This window comes from Falco naumanni, chromosome Z (assembly GCF_017639655.2).
Source record: "Falco naumanni isolate bFalNau1 chromosome Z, bFalNau1.pat, whole genome shotgun sequence".
Lineage (NCBI taxonomy): Eukaryota > Metazoa > Chordata > Aves > Falconiformes > Falconidae > Falco > Falco naumanni.
This window is the reverse complement of record NC_054080.1, coordinates 2,466,125-2,484,228: the sequence shown is the minus strand read 5'-3', so window position 1 is coordinate 2,484,228 and position 18,104 is coordinate 2,466,125. Positions and strand designations below refer to the sequence as shown.

At 41.4% G+C, this 18,104-nt stretch overlaps 1 protein-coding gene across 2 annotated transcripts in view; it reads right to left on the bottom strand.

Moving 5' to 3' along the window:
- Positions 1-447: 447 nt before the first annotated feature.
- Positions 448-18,104, bottom strand: part of XRCC4 (X-ray repair cross complementing 4) — a 169,117-nt gene continuing 151,460 nt past the window's right edge. For both annotated transcript variants that reach the window (XM_040580497.1, XM_040580498.1), the window contains exon 7: positions 448-6,434. In XM_040580497.1, the coding sequence (XP_040436431.1) occupies positions 6,326-6,434 (109 nt within the window). In that variant the 3' untranslated portion in view covers positions 448-6,325. The remainder of the gene's footprint in view (positions 6,435-18,104) is intronic.

Genomic DNA, 18,104 nt, shown 5'->3' with positions numbered 1-18,104 from the left:
TTTTTTCTCGCTTGACAATGAGAATACCATTAAATTTAAGTGGTTCTGGGCAGTGGTTTTAATCTCCCCCTGGAATCAGCTGTCTTTACTGGGCTTGTGAATAGTCCTGTAAATGTATTTTACTACCTTTTTGTGTTTTATATGGCCTGAGTTGTCTGCAGGATGGTGTGCAACTATCCCCAGCCTTTTCTGCTTAGAACTCTGGCTTTTGGTTAAAATCAAAATTGATTTTTAAAATAACTTTTCATCTACCTTGGGATTCAAAGAGGATCTTGTAATAGCCCAGAAAGAAAGCCAGAAGTTAACGGGTAACATGAGAAAACTGGGGTTGATGCTTCGATTTAATCCAGGGGTCACGCTCAACCGATGTGAATCAGGACCATGCAGTAGAAATGAAAGGCAGGACTTCCGAGTGATATTTAATTAAGCGGGAAAAGAAGGACAATGTGATGTTATTATTTAATTTACTCAGAGCAACATAGGTACTTCATGCTGTAGTCATGACTACTACATGATGAGTACTGTAACAGTAGGAGTTGCATAAAAACATCTGCTTAAATATGTACCTTCATGCCCTTCAGAAAGTACCAGAGTGGCTGTCTACATCTGGACCTCAACTTTCCCATCAGATGTCCCTCTCAGTCTCTCTCAAATAAACAACAGCTCTTTGTGGGAGAGGACCTTTGTAAACAGAGGCGGCAAGGACAGCAGTTTTTGGCTTAAATGTTTAAATGGAATTGATAGTTTCCCAATTGTGAAGACCATCCCAGCTAGGACCCACCGGTTTCAGCCTCAGCAGAGGCATAAAGCTATGACTCAGAAGAAACCTTTACAGCACCTAGGGTACATGTAAGCATTGAAGACAGAGACTTGCAGTGGGATGGGACCGCAGCATTCATTAGCAGTGCTGCCAGGTGAGTGCAGAAAGCTTTATAAAGTCCCAGCAGAGTGATTTACATTCAGAACTGCTATTTATATTAAAGCTTTTTGGAAGATGCAGATGAATGTTATTCTCTGCTTGCTAAGTAACAACCGACTAGGCACAGCGCGAGCATTGGACTACATGGTCTTCAGAGTCACCTTCCAACCCCAGCTGTCCTGTGACTCTGTGATGTTGTAGGTAAGATGGTAAAATCTTCTTCAGTTAAATACTTCTGCACAAGACAAACAGCCATAAAAAACCAAACCAGTGCTATCCTTCCTTTCCAAGAAGTAACCTAAAAATAGTATGGCCATCCCTTTTCTCAAGGGCATTAACAAACAGCTCACCTCTGACGCTATTTAGGCAGCTATAGCTGTTTGACAAGACTTGAGAATTCTGGCAAAAAAAGCAATTTCCAGTTGTTGTTATCCTCTGTGACCAGTGGGATTAGCAGGCAATTCAAGATCAGACAATGCCAGGCATCTGCTGCAGTCCTGCTCCCCAAACAGAATGAATTACACAGAGTCAAGTGTTTAGCTCAGGCTCAGTCCTCATCCCTTTTTCCAGTCAATATTTAGGCCAAAAAAACCTCTCACTTTCTCTTTCTCTCTCTCTCTGTTTCTCACATGCTCTCTCTTTTTCTCAGGCTGGACTCCCAGAGCTTTCCCCACCCATGCTCCTGGGCTTTCACAGCTTTACTGTTTCCCCCCACCCCCTGCTCTTTCCCTCTGTGAACAGGCATACACAACTCCACAACACCACCCGTCAGAAATTTTTGATCCCGCATGCCTTGCTCACGTGTTGTTTAAAGGTGGCAGCTGCTTTTACTTCAAAAAATAAACAGCTGTTTCTCATAAGGCTTCCCAGACACACACCCTCAGCAGGTTTCACTGGAGTTCCTACTTTTTGTGTCAGTGCCACTGATGAAAGTGCCGAACGAATGAGACTGGTAGCAGGACTCATCCTTTAAGATCCGCAGAAGTCATCTTCCTTCAGCTTGGTATTTTCCATTTTAGTCATGTCCATTTTAAAAATACGCAGTGTTTTTCTAACGGTAGCAGATTAATACTGATAGGTTTTATGAATGAAATTGGTTTTGGAGTGTATTTTATAATAGCAGGGAAATCATGTAATGGTCAGAGAAGGATGAAAATTCAGAAGATGACCAACCTTATATGGAAAAGAAATGAGATGGAGGATGACAGATTGCCAAAAGGAAATTTAGGAAAAAGATCTGATAAGACCTCAGACTTTGTGAGGGGAATTAGAATCAAATTAGAGCAGAAAAATACTTAGCAGAAAAGAGGTACTAACCCCTGATGCACTACGGAGACAAAGGGGAACAGAAGAGGTTTTCCAGAAGATGCGAAGCTTCTCCTAGCTGCTGCCCTTTCAGTAGGAAAACCAGCTCCTGGCACATTTTTCTAAGCTGGTATTGCTCGGAAGACGTTCATTACCTTCAGTCTCTAAGCAGTCTGGACACACTTTCATTGCCGTGTTTTCCTACCATTTTTACTTCACTGTTTCCTCATTTTATTTTTCCCTCAAAGCAGATGGCAAGTCAGGAAAAAGAGCAGCTTAACCTTAAACATTTAGCAGCATCTCAGTTCTCATGTGCAAGGGCTTTTTCTTTCCTCAAGTACCTCTGGGCTGCTAGATCAAACCGCAGAAATTGTCAAGGCCAGCTAGACTGTACTAAACATTTCAAGACAATCATGTTTATACACACAATAATTTATATGTTACAGGTGCAAAGCAAGGAAGAACAATAGAACGAAATCACACGTATAAACACACGGGTGTCTACTTTTGGGAATAACAGCCAGAAGGTAGTTACAACAGTGATACAGATAGGCAAAACATTATCTCAAAGTCAAAATAATATTTTCATCCCAAAGGCAATACTTTACATAGCACTTTCTCAGGAAAAAAGGTGGGTTTTCTTTGGTTCAGAACAATTATTTTGCTCTTGAAAAATACATTGTCAATCTTTTTGAACTAAAAGATCTGCTGGGTAAACAGGCAATTTTCAAACCTCAAATGACAAATCGTTATGCATAAAAATGTACACTCTGTTTAAATAGTTACTTTAAAAGTGAAAAACTCTAGATGAGTCTAACCTTTAATGAAAGATAGCACGGCTTTCCTCCTGTAAAACAAATGCATGTTTTGTCTTCCTCAAAAGTACAGTTTAAACAGAAGAAAAAAAAAAAATATTTGGGAAATCATTTGCACAGTAATATCAAACAGAAGTATTAATTAAGGATGGCCTTTAAAATTTGATCTGCGTTTCTTAACTTTGGTTAATTTCCTGTCTCGAAAAACCGTTTGTGGGCATGTTTCTCTATTTTGTCTTCTGTCACCACTGAAATATTTTGGACTAGGGAGAAGCAATTGACTGATGTCTCATGTCAGGCTATTGCATGTGACAGTTTTATAGGCATGCCTGGAAGACATGGCCTTCCAAAAGGTGAGTTAGAAAACCGTGCTCACAAAGTAAGTCTAAGTTTAGTAGTTCTACTAAATAGAAGGTCGAATGGAGTGAGGCTTGAGTCCAGGACTGTTGGTGTTTTCACTAATGGGCTGGATGTTAGCAATGGAGAACGAACTTACAACATTCACCCATAACACCCCAAAAAGCTGAGGAAGAATGAGCATTCAAAATAATCTTGACAAACTAGAGAAATCAGCTCCAGAATGGGATGCAAGTCAATAGGGTTAAATGCCAGTTACGAAACCCACGTGGGAATAGTCAGCTGCACAAACACAGAATGGAAAAACAAGTGACTACCCAGTAACTCTGCACTGAAGAATCCAATGATTATGGCGGATCACAGCATGAACATTAACTATGAGATGTTATGCCATTGTGAAATAGGTGAACATTATATTTGATATATGAATAGGAGCACTGTCTGTTGACTCACAAGGGAACCCTTCTGCTCTGTAAGCTTTGGAAAGCCCCTGCAGCAGAAACTCCATCGGCGCGGAGTGATAGAAAAGATCCCAGCTTTTCTTGGAGACTTAACCAAGCACCGCTGAGTATCATATTAATGCAGTAGGGTTTTAAAAAATACGTAAGAGGCGTTCTTACTGAGTTCCCTTCCCAAACTTAATCACAGGTTAATCTGAAACACATTTTACTTGGCTTGGTCAATGAAGGCCACTGGGTCTATTTCAATGCATCCAGATGAATGACTTTGAGGATAAAGTGGACGCCCCCATTCCTTGTGGACAAATACGCATCCTAAAGAAGTTCCACGGATTTTCTGCAGCTTTTGCAATACTAAATCTGCTCTCACAAATAATTTGCGCTCATTTTGGTGGGTCTCTCCTCTTCGAAGTCAACTGGAAAATGAAACCTTATCAGCAGAAAAGCAATCCTTTCTCACACACGTCTTCAGGAAAGAGCATTTCGCTAACACTTCTTAGACAGTTGTGGAGACTGACATAGTGTAAGGCGTTGAGGGAAGAGGAGGTGTCCCTGCTTATACAAACAGTTTCAGCTGGCTGGAAACTGGCTCTGTACCACAGCTACCCTAACTAGACGACACACCTGTGCTCATATAGCCCAAGGTATGTATCCACCATCACATAATTTTCTGCTCAACTCCTCGCTTGACTCTATAAACTTCAAAAAAAGAGAAAAGAATAAACATTCTGACAGACTTTATTATATCTGCCAACTGTGTGTAACATTTCCTATTTATATAAGAACGTTTTACTATTAGAAACCAACAGTTTCTTGAAAGCAGATTTTCGCGGGCTATTCAGCTCCATTTACCTTCATTTTACGCTGCAGGCACAATTAAACCAAGCTCTTGTATTGTGGGTTAAGTCATGGAACATTTTCACATTAAAACTGAAACGATATACAGGCTTTTGCTGAAAGCATTGTCAGATCAGCGCTGGAAGATTTTAAATCAGGCAATGTCTATGAATGGCTGTATGAATAGGTCTTTTGTGGTCCTGTCATTTCTCAGGCACAAAGTCTTTGTAGCAAGCAAAATATTTTGGCCATTCACGTTTTACTGTGTGATTTATATCATTGTCCCAAAGCCCTTTGTGAATTTAAAATGCTGTGACCATGTTTTCCAGAAAGGAACGCTTAAATATAGTGTTCCCAGATCCTCATGTAAGTTCTTAAATGTGGCCCTGATCCTGCAAATACCGACACGGATGCTTTCAGTTAAACACAGGACTGAATTCTGGCAGAATCAGGGCCTAAATAAGCTGCCTTTTCAAAAATACCAAGTAGTTTCCAAGGACCACTGCAAGCCGCAGAGCACAGAGGCAGGACTACGTTGCATAGTCCTGCTGACTTCAACGGGATTACTCACATGTTTAACACCCTTGCTGGAGCATGTCCTTTCTGAGAAGCACTGGCTCCCTCTGCCTCAAACGAGAATGGATTCAGGCTCTTAAAGCCGCAAAGCAGAAACCTGACAGGCATGCTTAGTTCCGTACACTTGATTTTGACTGCTGAAGGTAAATACACGTTGCTACCTTTTTCTTCGATGAAGCCCTAAACCTAAATGTATGCACCAGCTTTGGGCAGGAAAAGGTCATGCACTAACACACTTTGCTAACTAGTCCCTTTACTCATACAGTGTCTAAGCAAATAAAGCCAAAATTGATGTATTTTTAGAATGCGTTTTTTTTTTTTGTTGGTGTTTTTTTTTTTTTTTTTTTTTTAAAAATCACCTTAAGAAAACTGATGAATTATCAAAAATTACAATTCTAAAGCCTATGGATTTCTACAGAATGTTCAAATACGGTCAGTATTGACCTGATTAACACTTTACTCCCTAAAGCAGGAATACTTTATAATGCATAATGCTGCAGGGAACCTTCAAGTAAAGAGTGAAAGGATATTTCTTTGGATGCTCCAAGTCAGAAGATATGGTTCTGAACTCACAGTTTAGGAAAGCTGTATTTCAGTCGAAGTGGAAGATGATTTAGCTAGACCACGCCTACGCTGAGCTGCTCAAAAAAGGGGCAGCATATAAGGTAAGTACAGTGGTAGCCTTAAACTTCTTTACATCTGACATCCTCTGGGGACAACTGGAAACCAGTTGATTCTGGATACAATCGGCAGCCAGAGACTGTTAGGATGTAAAAACGCTATGGTGGTGGTCTCCTTCCCCACGCCACATGACACAAGATCTACACTGCAGCTAAGCTGATTTCAAGGCTGTCACAAATCAAGTCTAGCAGGCCAAGGGTCTACAACTGTGTAGCGAAGAATGGGGACAAGTACAGCGCAAGGGGATTACAGCAATATGTCATCGAATACTACCTCAGAGCAAAGATTTCAGCTCAGTGTCTACAACAAAGCCCTTCTGTTTTGCAGTTTATCTCTATTAGAAGCGTCAGTCTCTCAGTTTCTCAGCCGACAGATAGCTAGATGTCACCAAAGAGGTCCTCTGGCTCACAAGTGTTTTCCAGTGTTTCAAGATTCATCACATCCGGGGAATGCTTGCCCAATGTCTTCTGTGAGGCCAGACTGGGTCTGGAAATACAAAGCAGAGAGATTTGATACAAATTCAGATACAGATATAAACAATCCCAACATATACACAGCCAAGGTAACCACTTAATAGTGTATTTTGAGCTTTTTGTTAAGGCTACATGTAAGAGAAAAGTGCTTTTTTGTAAGAGCTAATTACTTCTGAGAGGGCAATGGCAAAACAAACAGATGAAACTCAGCTTATAAATGTCAAGGCTTCAGCTATTTCGTTACGAATGTTAGGACCCTGAGAATGACCATTTCACCCACAGTTTTCACATGGAAAGCTCGGGAGAGCCAAATGCAGAAAATACGCAAAGGATCTGCTCTGCTGCTATTGCACAGCATGATGCTCTACTAACTGCTCTTTATTTTTTCCCTGGTGCTAAGCACGTGTCTGTTGTCCATCAGTTTGACACGGAGGCACACGAAGAATCTGAGTTGTCTCAGAGGTCCACTCCCCGAAGGTGCAAGCCTCTCTCCCAAACAGCAGAGCAGAAGAAAACAAAGGCAAAAGAAGAAAATCCTTTCATAATACAGGCATCCACAGGGAATACAGGGACTTTCAAATCCATGGCCTTTCCCCCTATGTACGTTGTGTTTACATTTGCTATAAACGCATGCAAAGAGAAGCACTTGACGTTCATTGATGTGTATGCTGAGGTGTGCGTTTGCACGCCTATAGCTGGGCATCACAGAGCCCTATCTGAAAACTTCAGGCCTGAATCAGACATCCATTGCACTGATTAACGCGCCACTCCGCATCAATCAGTCCTGCCTAGCACACCTTTGGCTGCCCTCATCAACGCAGACACTTTAAATGTCTCTTGGCTATTACGGCTCCTTGTGTTTCTCAAAAACCCATGTTCACTGTTTCTCCTCTCTCAGTGAGACACCGCTCTGGTAAAGACGGCTCGTGTTTCCAAAGATGGTGGCATGTGCAACAGATTCTGATCCCCACAGGAATTAATCTTATATGTATAGGCCAGATCTGCAAAAAATCTTTGAATCCTGAAGAGTCAACTTTGCTTTTGCAAGCTTTAAGAGGAGAATTATCAGTCACAGATAAGGGTGTTCTCAGTGACAAGATACAGCAGGTTGATATCACTAGCTGCTTTGAAAATAAGACAGAATCTCTTAATCTTGGCTCAGTATGCCTCAGGGAATCAATGCAGGAAGCATGGAACAGATGTGATGTGCTGGTATCGCAGGATTTTGGACCGGTTGAAGTTTCATAAGGGTTGATGTCTTCATGCCCAGGTATATTCCAGTGGTGTAATCCTGACAGAAGGTGAAAAGTTCATGTATTACCAAGGCCAACACATGAGCCACCGGGATGGAAAGAACTAGACAGAAGTGATAGAAAGTGTTACTCTCGAATGCTGCCATATGGGGCTTAGCGCAATGAGGCACAGGATCATAGACTCATAGAACCACTTAGGTTGGAAAAAACCTTTAAGATCAGCAAATCCAACCGTTAACCTAACACTGCCAAGTCCACCACTAAACCAGTCCCTAAGAGCCACACCTACAAGTCTTGCAAAAGCGATCTTTACCTTCAGACTAACTCAACCATTTGCCGTTAATTGCTCCATGTTGTAGAGCCAACATAGTTACAAAAATTCAGTAATTTTTCTTCTTTTTAAAGAATTTCCAACAGATTCGGAACCAAGTTTCCCAGAACCCCTACCCAGAAATCTCTAGGGAGCAGAAGGTTTTATAAAACATTGCAGTCTTCAAAGTACAATAAGTTTCCTAAGACCCCAGCCACTGCACGATTCATAGCCTCTCACACTTCAAGTTTGTCAGGCCCTTGGAGGTTCAGAGGTTTCACCACGATGTTTCCTGCTGTGGACCTGAGGAATGATTTTCATTTCAAGGTGGAGCCCCCTGTGCTCCTGGAGAATCAGCAAAAGCCCAGTAAATGCCGACTCTGGAATGCCGTCACTTCCAAAGAGCTCTCTGTTATGCACAAGGGTTTCCTCACCATGCTATCCATCACTCCAGCTCTGCAAACCATGGTAAAGTCAATGTACTGGTATATCCAGATTATGATATTTTCTTTCTCTGGAAGTCTAACTAGCGTTTTCTGTGAATTCTTCCAAAACGCTTTCCTTCAGGTCTGAATAAATTGTGTCCAAGCATATTTTTTTTCCTGTTGGTATGCAGTGACATCTAGACAGACGGGTGTCTCATCAAAAGTCACTTGGACTAACTGTGGAACAAACCTGCCAGAATCAGACCCTTAGCCAATGACCTCTGGTCATCAGGATCAGAGCACTCCACAGCCAGCCGTCAATTTATTTGTACCATAATTTTCTTTTAAATATAGGTAGCATACTCCAACACAGTGTGATGCTCAAGGTTACTTATTGAAGGCGTGTCGTGCCTTTACCTTTCTAAGTCTGTCTAAAGCACTAAGACTCCAGTGAGAATGTATGTAAAACACACAGTATAAAGCCACGCATTGATAATTTTAATTAATTCTGAAAGGTCACATCAGCAAATAAATTAGGCTGCGAAGACCTCTGTACTACCACAGGCTACTTCAGGCAGCGGAATTTTTTTTTTTTAGAGCACATCCTCATACGCCATACAGGCACATGACTAAAAGACTTCCAGGACTCCACATTTGTGGACTTTGAGGTTTCACCTATTCCAGCACTTTCTGATTTTGAAAAGCAAGTCTGACAGTGCTTAAGCAACTTCAACAACAATTTTATCCTCATCGGCTAAAATAACCGTTTTCAGCACCATACACGAGATCACATCTATAAGCCAAATCACTGTGGAGTCTCAACTTTACACAGCTAGGACTATTAAGCTTCTGTGTTCTTGTAAGAACATGGTCCTCATTTAATCTCCGCAAGCTGTATTACCGTGCCTGTGAATAAACCCAACGACACTTGCAAAGTGGAAGCATTAGGCTCTTTACATGAAGTTCACAAGCAACTTAACTTTGGTTTTAAGACTTGATGATTCCTATTTACATGGCAATTATTCACTGAATGGCAACAGCTTGCTTTGTGCTGTGAAATTATTTTGAACCTTGGATTCTCACTGAAGCTGTGTTACCATACGCTAATGCATAACTGACTTAATTTCTTTAAATTGCAGTGAGTTGTATAGTCCTCTCTTGCCAAAAAGCCTGCAAGTAAGGCATTCTTGAAAGTTTATTCTTCTGTTGGATCACTTTTTGAAGTCTTGCCTTTTGGTAAACTTAAACTCCATTAACACATCTGGAGAACTGCTGACTGTAAGAGATCATTTCATATTTCCTGACATTTAGTTCAAGCCCTTCATAAATTGAGACAGAAGACCAGATCCACAGCTGGTGTGAATCACTGGAGCACTAATAATGTCAGTGGAGCTCTGCTGACTTACACCAGCTGAGATTCTGGCCCAAGATTTGGAAGAAAGTGGTTACATTACTTGGTATTTCTTTCCACAGCTGAGTAACAGCCATAAGAAACAGAAGACACACAACACTTCAGTACTTAAGTAAACAGCAGAGAAGCTCAAAGCTATGCAGGGTCACGGTTTTGCATAGCTTGGGAGAAAATCCAACACCTTTTGCAGTAGGACAGATGGACCACTCCCATCCGTTTCTTGCGATCCATTATTCCTGAGCTCACACAGACCCCAGAGAAGATCTGCACAACGTCGTTCCAGCTGCAACAGACCACCAGCTCCACAAGATAATGTTTGTGAAGCCGTATAAAATAGAAAATAACCTCCTACGTGACTGCTACGAATGACAGGATTAAAAAGATCTTTGTAGTGGCAAAAAGATCAAACAAGTTGTAGTTGCACTGAAGGAAAGTCAGCTCCAACATCAGCACAACTGCTCCTCTCGAGGTACTTCTTGCTGGAAATACGAAATGTTCTCGCACTTAGCTATGCTTGTATTGTCAGCCTAGCACATTACAGTTACAATTTTTGTGTTCTCCAGCAGCTCTCATGGGATTTGGAAAAAAAAAAAAAATCCTTGTAAATTAACATAGCTAGAAAAGTTTCCCAAGAAACTTAAGCAATCTAGGAGGCATAGTTCTCTCCTTGGACCACTACATTATTTTCCTCATTTTTTAGAAACGGAATTAATCAGTTCCAATCAAAAGTTGGCATTTTACTAAAAGAGGAGATTTTGGCTCTTCCAGAAGATGTGTGGCAGTGTTTTAGGAAAAGGCTGAATTTCTCAGCGTGCATATCTTTCCTTAGCCTGGTTTAATGCTTCAGTTTTGTCATTAAACTGAAAAAAAAAATGAAGGCTTAATACCATGAGCAGATATTAACAGGGGATATAACCTGATATATACTTTCTTCGGTATCATAAAAATAGGTGGCAGCAGCAGCTTATAAACAGAGAATTGGTAGCCATTGCAGCATAAACATAGGAACAAAGGTGAGGCACCTCAAACGCTAACGAGCGCTCACATTGCAGCTGGCAGGGTGAAAGCTCAGAGCAGCATTTGTGCTCCAGAGATGGTATTTTCAGTTCACCCTGAGAAAAGAACTTGGATTCTTTGATTTATAAGCAATCTGCAGTCTTGGCTGCATAAACCTTCACAGAAGGTCCTCAGAAGAAAGGTGCTCATCAGCCATTGTTAATAAGGATTGTGAAAGGAGCTGATGGCTCATGGCTATACGTAAAACCTTGGCCTTGAATAACCAATGCCCTGTGGTGCAAGCTCTTGGGAGACATCATATTGATTGCCTGTGGCTACTGGACAAAAAGAAGAAACTTCAACCATGAAAAGAAAAAGAAATGGTGTAATAGAGGAGCGGGGAAAGCCTCTTATGTGAATAGATGCCTCAAGTACACTGTGTGCAGACAGACCCCTTTAAAGTTGGGTATCAAAAATGTAAGGAGACTAAATTGAAACTACATCTGATTAAAAACACAGTGACACTCCCCTTTACAGAAATGCTACCATGATTGTAATTTAAGGTCAATTATAAAGGCATTTTCATTTTAAATTCAATTTATAATGGAAAATCAAACTCAGTAATTTGGTTTAGGTTTTGGCAATATTATGAGTATTCAACTTCCAGATATAGTCTACTCTGGCATTTATTCCTAGAAATAATGTGAAAACAAACCCATATATTTCTAATTGATCTTGCAAAAGAGGAGAACTTGCTGGACACCATCACCTTCATGATCTGAAATTACAGTTGATGGGCTTTTCCCTAAGCTATGTCAGTGATGAAACTGGAAAAATTTCTGCCAATTTCAATCATCTGAAGAGATCAGCGGTGTCAGAGATCATCAGAGCTCAAGCTGTACCTGGCCCCGACACAAATTCACAGAGGCTAGAGAAAGATACTTAGGAAACAGCTGAAAAGAATTATTTCTAGCTTAAGGGATACCGTCCCATCCCTCTTAGAGAACCTTCCATGCGTGGCGTTTTCCTACATGCAGTGTTTTAAGCAAACAGTCTAGTCTCAGTTAACGTCAGCAGACAGATAATAATAAGCAGCTTGTTCAATTACACAGTTAATGAAGAATATTTTCAATGCAGCAACCACAAATTTAATGTTCAGCCAGGGAATCAATGTTCCTTAATAAGCTTCCACCTCTGGCTGAAAGCCAAGCTGTAACTGCACCTGCATTCATCACAGCCACTGCGCAGCAAGATAAGTCTGTAGTTCCCTCAATAAACAAAACTCAAAGCAAAACTTCAAAAACCAGGACACTGTCTTAAGCTCACGCAAGCACCACTCTTCGCTCTCTAGAACTAGAAACTATCAAATAGGGGACAATTTTGATTTATGCTTATACACGCTCTTTTTCTTTACATATCCCTGGAATCCTCCAGAGGGAAAAAAGTGAACTAGGAGTCCCCGAAACGTCACAGAAATTGGTATAGTGATTGTGGTGAGAACAAATTCACTAACAAATCTGCTACACTGAGATGATATTCATACATCTCCTATTGATATAACTTTTAATATTGATATAACTTCCAATGAGTGTTTAGATCTGTTCTCAACATTATTAATAATCCACTCTATTTAGTCCTACAAAACAGAAGTCCAAAGATCCTCAGAAAATGGTATGTGACGTCCAAAACGGCTTCACAGACAACATGTCATGTAAACAATACTGACCGTACTTTTTTGTTCAGTTGCAAATTCCCAATTAACTTCAGTTGGTGTAGGTGCAAGTCCTTATTTCAAGAGAGCATTCCAGTTTAATAATATAGTCTTGGATCTTTATATCTGACTGAATGCACTTGCAGATGCTTACTAACAAAGATCGACTTAAAAACGTAATAATAGATGTCACTTATAAGGAAAGCCCTAAACCATGTTTGTTTTAGACAAGTGGCACATATTTCTGTGGCTCAGTTCCACTTAAACTCCTTCTTGCTTAAATAAACTGGACCAAACTGCCTTTGAGGAACATACTAGCACCACTGCCTTCACTGGGAAAAAAACCCACAAATCTCTTAATCATAGCTACAAGAGTACATAGTAAAGGAAAACTTGGTTTGTTTAGGAATTTTGTCAAGGTCTTTCATAAATCCAGTACATCGCAGATTTATTGGCAAATGCTAGAAGCCATTCCTCATAGCCATTAAGAGCTATTTATCACATATACATTTATATAACACCAGCACCGGCTAAACTGTGTCATAACCCTTTTCCAGGCTGTCAGACCCTGGAGCTGCTCTCTCTCCCTAACCCTTTCTTATCCCCTCAGGGTGATCACAAACAGTAGCCAGAGACCTAAGGGGGCAAATAAAAATCCCCGAACCAATTTTTCATGTAGGAAATGTGTGTCCTCCTGCTCCCCTGTCTGCTGCCCTCCAGGACAGAAGGGGTCGGGGTGGCTGTTGCACAGTGGTGGAGCATGGAGGGGCAGGTCTTCCACCCGAAAATATGAAGCCTGCAGACAGCAGCTACAACTGCAAAGCCACCTTGAATCAAATCGCAAAAAATAAGAGCATTTAACTGGAGGAAAACCCAGCAACCCTAAAACCTAGATTGTGGTTCGGATGTTCCATGTCTTTTCCACTCCTTTCCAGTACCGAGGCTCTGTTTAAATCCAAATGAATTCAACAGGAGCTAAGCGCTTGCCTGAAGTTTACAAAGCTTCCCGAACCTGAAGTTGAAAGAAGCACTTGTTTACAAAGCTTCCTGAACCACAGCTTCAGCTCGCAACTCTCGGGGGTCTACCCTTCGCACTGACTGCTATAGAATGAAACCCACAACTTCACAAATTAATAAAATTTAAGTTATTCTTAAAGAAAAATGGATTAGTCCAGCATTCATAGGATGAAAAGTTCCCTCTCAATACTAGACTAGGGTACTCTTTTTACTAAATTACTAGGTATAGCTAAAAAAATCCTCTTATCGGAAGGAGGTAGGAGAATCGACGGACATAATCCTTAAAATGATCTTTTAAAAACTCCTGTGATTGAATTAGGCAAATTCTTTCTCCCTGCTGAACACTTTGTACACATATACTGGTGCCCCGGCAGAAACTTATTACTGCCCAGATCACCCACTATCCAGAGATCTGCTGGGCAGGTTTTGAATCATTCACTTTAATCAGCTTATTGCAGAAAACCACTCTGGGTAGGTACAGTGTACGGATATGACTTATGTATGTATTTTCTGATGACAAAATGCACTTAGAAAGATAAAGTAGCAGTGAGTTATTAATAAATCCGGAAGCAGTGAATTGAATAAAATGGAAGGGGTTTTCAATTTACAAGTTAAGGTAGAGCAGATAAAGTATAATAAGCCTTTTTTTCCTCCATGTAATAGGTCTTTATTGAGTAGAAAATTGTTTTAGTACCGATAATTGTACTTTCCTTTCTGCCGTCTCTTAACTCCTGTTCAGCCTCTACTATGTTCCTCCTGCCCCCGCCGTAGCCACAGATCTGAACTCATTCATACTTGGCTGAAATAAGATCAAACCTTTGATATTTAACATCAAATCCCTGCCTACAGTGACACCTGTGAGAGCTGCAACATGTTCAAACAGCAGTATAAAAAAAAAAAAAAAAGGGGGTGGGGGGTGGGTGGGGTGCCTGGGACACAGCACATTCAGCCCTTTGAAAACATAAGGAGAAATGTAAAAATAGGAACCGTGGCTGAGACAGAACAGAGATGGACACTGCAACAGCCAGGGTTTTCTGGCTAAAACGGAAATTTTTCTCCTTTGCATTTTCATCATGCCTTACCCATTCCTGAGGTACCTCCTCACCCCGGGTAGAGAACATACATTGGCTTTGTCTGCCTGATGCCAACCCTACCCCTTACTTTGGGGTGCATAAAGCAAATGAACGTGGGCTGAGGAGCCTGGTTCTGACTCCTGAGCTTCTTAACTTGCTAGTAATAATACTTCTTTTTACTTTGGACATGTGGTTAAGATGTTTTAACAACCTTCCCTTTAGAGAGCCTGTCTATCAAAATGTCTGTTCAGCCGAGTAAAGAAGCCACTTTGAAAACCTATCTTCTATTATCATATGAAGCAGGAATCATCTGCAGCTTATGACGGAACTGCTGTAAGGCAGCCTGTATGGCAGGCTTCAAAACTGATTTTTTCTCCTCTGACACCCCAACTGGTCCCCATCCATTCGAGCTCTCAGGGTCTGCCTAAGCATCAATATCTGCAGTAAGTACTTTACCAGGAGCACTTAACAACAGACCAAATACCCAAGTCATTGCTTGTTGGGTAAATGCTGCAAAAGAATCTAGACTATAAGATTTTTAAGAAAGGTTATACTGCCTCCAAAACAACAAACCCCCCAACTAACCAAAGGGACAGGACTGGCCCTGTGTGTTCCTTTTAACTGAAATCCTTACATAAAGAGGGGTTTTCTTTCTAATGAGCCCCTCTACTTTTTATTTCCATAAATGGTCATAGTCACAGAAAGATTCTTTAGCCCCTAAATTTCAGATATTTCCTTTTCTGGCAGAACCGTTTGCATCCATGCTGTACCAGGATCTAAGGGACAGTCTCAGCTTTCACATGCACACACGGACCTCCCCCGGCAATGAAGGTCGGACAATTACCTGGTGCTAAGCTGGCTGTGACTGTGCTGGGATTGCTGCAGATCTGTCCCCAAAGGCGCTACGGAGGGGAGCCAGAATGGCCACCAGTCAGGTCCTGCCTCTGCATCGCAGGCCACCCATCCTGGTTTTGAGAAAGGAACCGAGACGGCTGATGGACGGGAGTTACATGGCACGAATTAATGAACATGGCAAGCTGAAAGACAGCAACCAACTCGGTACCTTAGACACAACTTTCTGATGACGACCTTTCCATGAATATAGACGGGCACAGTTTCAGGGAGCCTATGCACCACAAGTCCCTCTACCAGATACTCCTTCTCAGGCTCCAGGCTTTCAGAGACACTTTGTTAATCAGGAAATTAAGAGCAGGGTCTTGGACAGACTTCAGGCATCTGAGGCTGGACTATCTATCACTTGTCAAGACTACTAACCAGATGCACAAATGCAACCATGAGAACATGCAATACTGCTGACACACAGCCAGGCTGCTTCGGGCTCTGCGCTCCCCTGCTCACCGCCCTTACTTGGAGAGATCACCTTATGCTTTAGGCTCCAAGCCTGCTCAGCACCTGTCTCGGCACGAGGCACGGACACCTGCAAGCGTTATTTCACATGCAGTGTAACTAAAAAGCATTCAGCAATTTTGGTCACTGTGACCCGCACTGGGCTTCCCGCAAGGAAGAAACAGGCCATGTCAGCCAGTCTGGAACAGGTGAGGGAAAAGGTGATTTACCAGGCACCTACAACCTGGGAACAGCCGTCCTTGGGTCAACCCAGTGCTGCTCAGAACCCCTTCTCCAGCAGCGGCCAAAACCAGATGTCTGCTCTGTGAATGAAGAGTACGGTGTTTTCCCAGTGTCCAAGCGTTTGCAGCTCAGAGGCGTCCTGAGCCTGGGGTTAATTTCTGTGTATTCAGTAATATGCAGCACATTTCTCGTTCACAAAATGGCCCTGTCCTCCCCTGAGCCCGTGTAAACTTCTAATATTCCCAAAAATCTTGAAGGATCTCCACAGGCAATACATAGGAATAGGAAAAACAGCAGAAAACATAGAATACCATGAGAAGGGTGAAAAACATGACAAAATTGATTAGATACCAATATGCAATAATTTTCTTAACACAGCCATTTCAGTTCTACAGCCGAAGGCAGATTTTATCTTCAGTTGTGATATATTAGTATAAACCTGAAGTACCTCCATCTTGTACCAGTCTGGTTCGAACCAGTATTCAAACTTTATAAAATTTTAATCCAGAGAGAGCTTTGATAATTGTGCTGGTGCTGCACCACTGGCAAATTTAGATACTTTGCCTTTTTGTGAGTTTCAGCATAGTGCTGTAGGAGATTTTTTTGTCTTACAAATGCATTAAGAGAAAAGGGAGCACCATACAGGTGGGCAACTGGGACTTTATTAGGAGAAGGTGGATGTCAATCAGAGTAGAATAATCATGGTGAAACAGATGCTGCCTGTGTAAAACAACCCAGTGTGCTGTATAGATGAATCACTGAAAGTGCAATTACACCTGCATCTTGGGTTACTGGTAACAGGTCCAGTTATTGGAAACCCAGCTGGCTTGATCCACACTACAGTACTGGGAAACAGGAAAAGAATAACACTCATTTTTCAAGTACACCTCCTCGCTTGATGTCTCCATTTTTTCTTTTCAGAGAAAAAATAAAAATCGATAGTAGGTTTATAGCCCAACAATCGCAGGTCTTCTGTTAACTAAGATTGTGACAGTTTTTATGTTTTGTATCTTGATTCTGTCTAAAATGGTTATCTTCGCAAAAAAGAGAGGGAGAGAAAGTGAAAGAGCAAGAATAAGAGTTCCCATCTGAAACATAGCACATAACTGCCTCAGCCCTGGCATAAATTCTCATGATCAGAGTGAACAGTTCAGATAGTACAAATGGATGCAAAGAATTTAAAAGACCTAGTTGTTTAAGGAGTTGTGGGGGTTTTTTTCAAGGATTATTATAAATAAAAATGGTTGTTTGAAAAGCTTCCCAATAATTGTGGCAGACAGAAAGCATTTCTGGTATCATTAGGGAAAGAAAGAATTTTTCAGAATTCAGTCTGAAGCCCGGATTTTCAGTCCAAGCTTAGCTTAGCTCTCCTTTTGACAAAATCAGCTTCTTTCAGAGCAGAGTCAGACTAAGTTACTGGCACTTCGAAAATGATTGCACATGGAATTACCAAAGCTCTTCAGCTCTGAGGATTCATCTCAGGGTTGATGAGTTCCTGCTTTCACTTGTTCCAGCACCGTGCAGGGCAAGCTGCAATTCCCTACATGACATTGCTGGCATGCAGCCCTCCTAATCCCCCACTGAATCTTCCAAAGAATTTTATTACTAACAATATGTAGCATAACAATTGACTGCATTGTACATACACATATATACTCTTGCCTATTAAAAGATTATAGGTCTGGTCATGAAAGATGGGAGTTTTCCCACTGGCTTTATTTTGCTTTGTATAGGTTCTTTGTACACAACGTGCTAACATCAGCCTCCCGAAACACAGCAGGAGGTCAGCGGACTGTGTTTTTAACCTGTTTGCTTTGTTTCCCCACACCCGTCTGGACTCACTAGTCGGACAGAAGTCCAAAGTATATGGCCATCTTATTTTTACCTTTTAAAACTA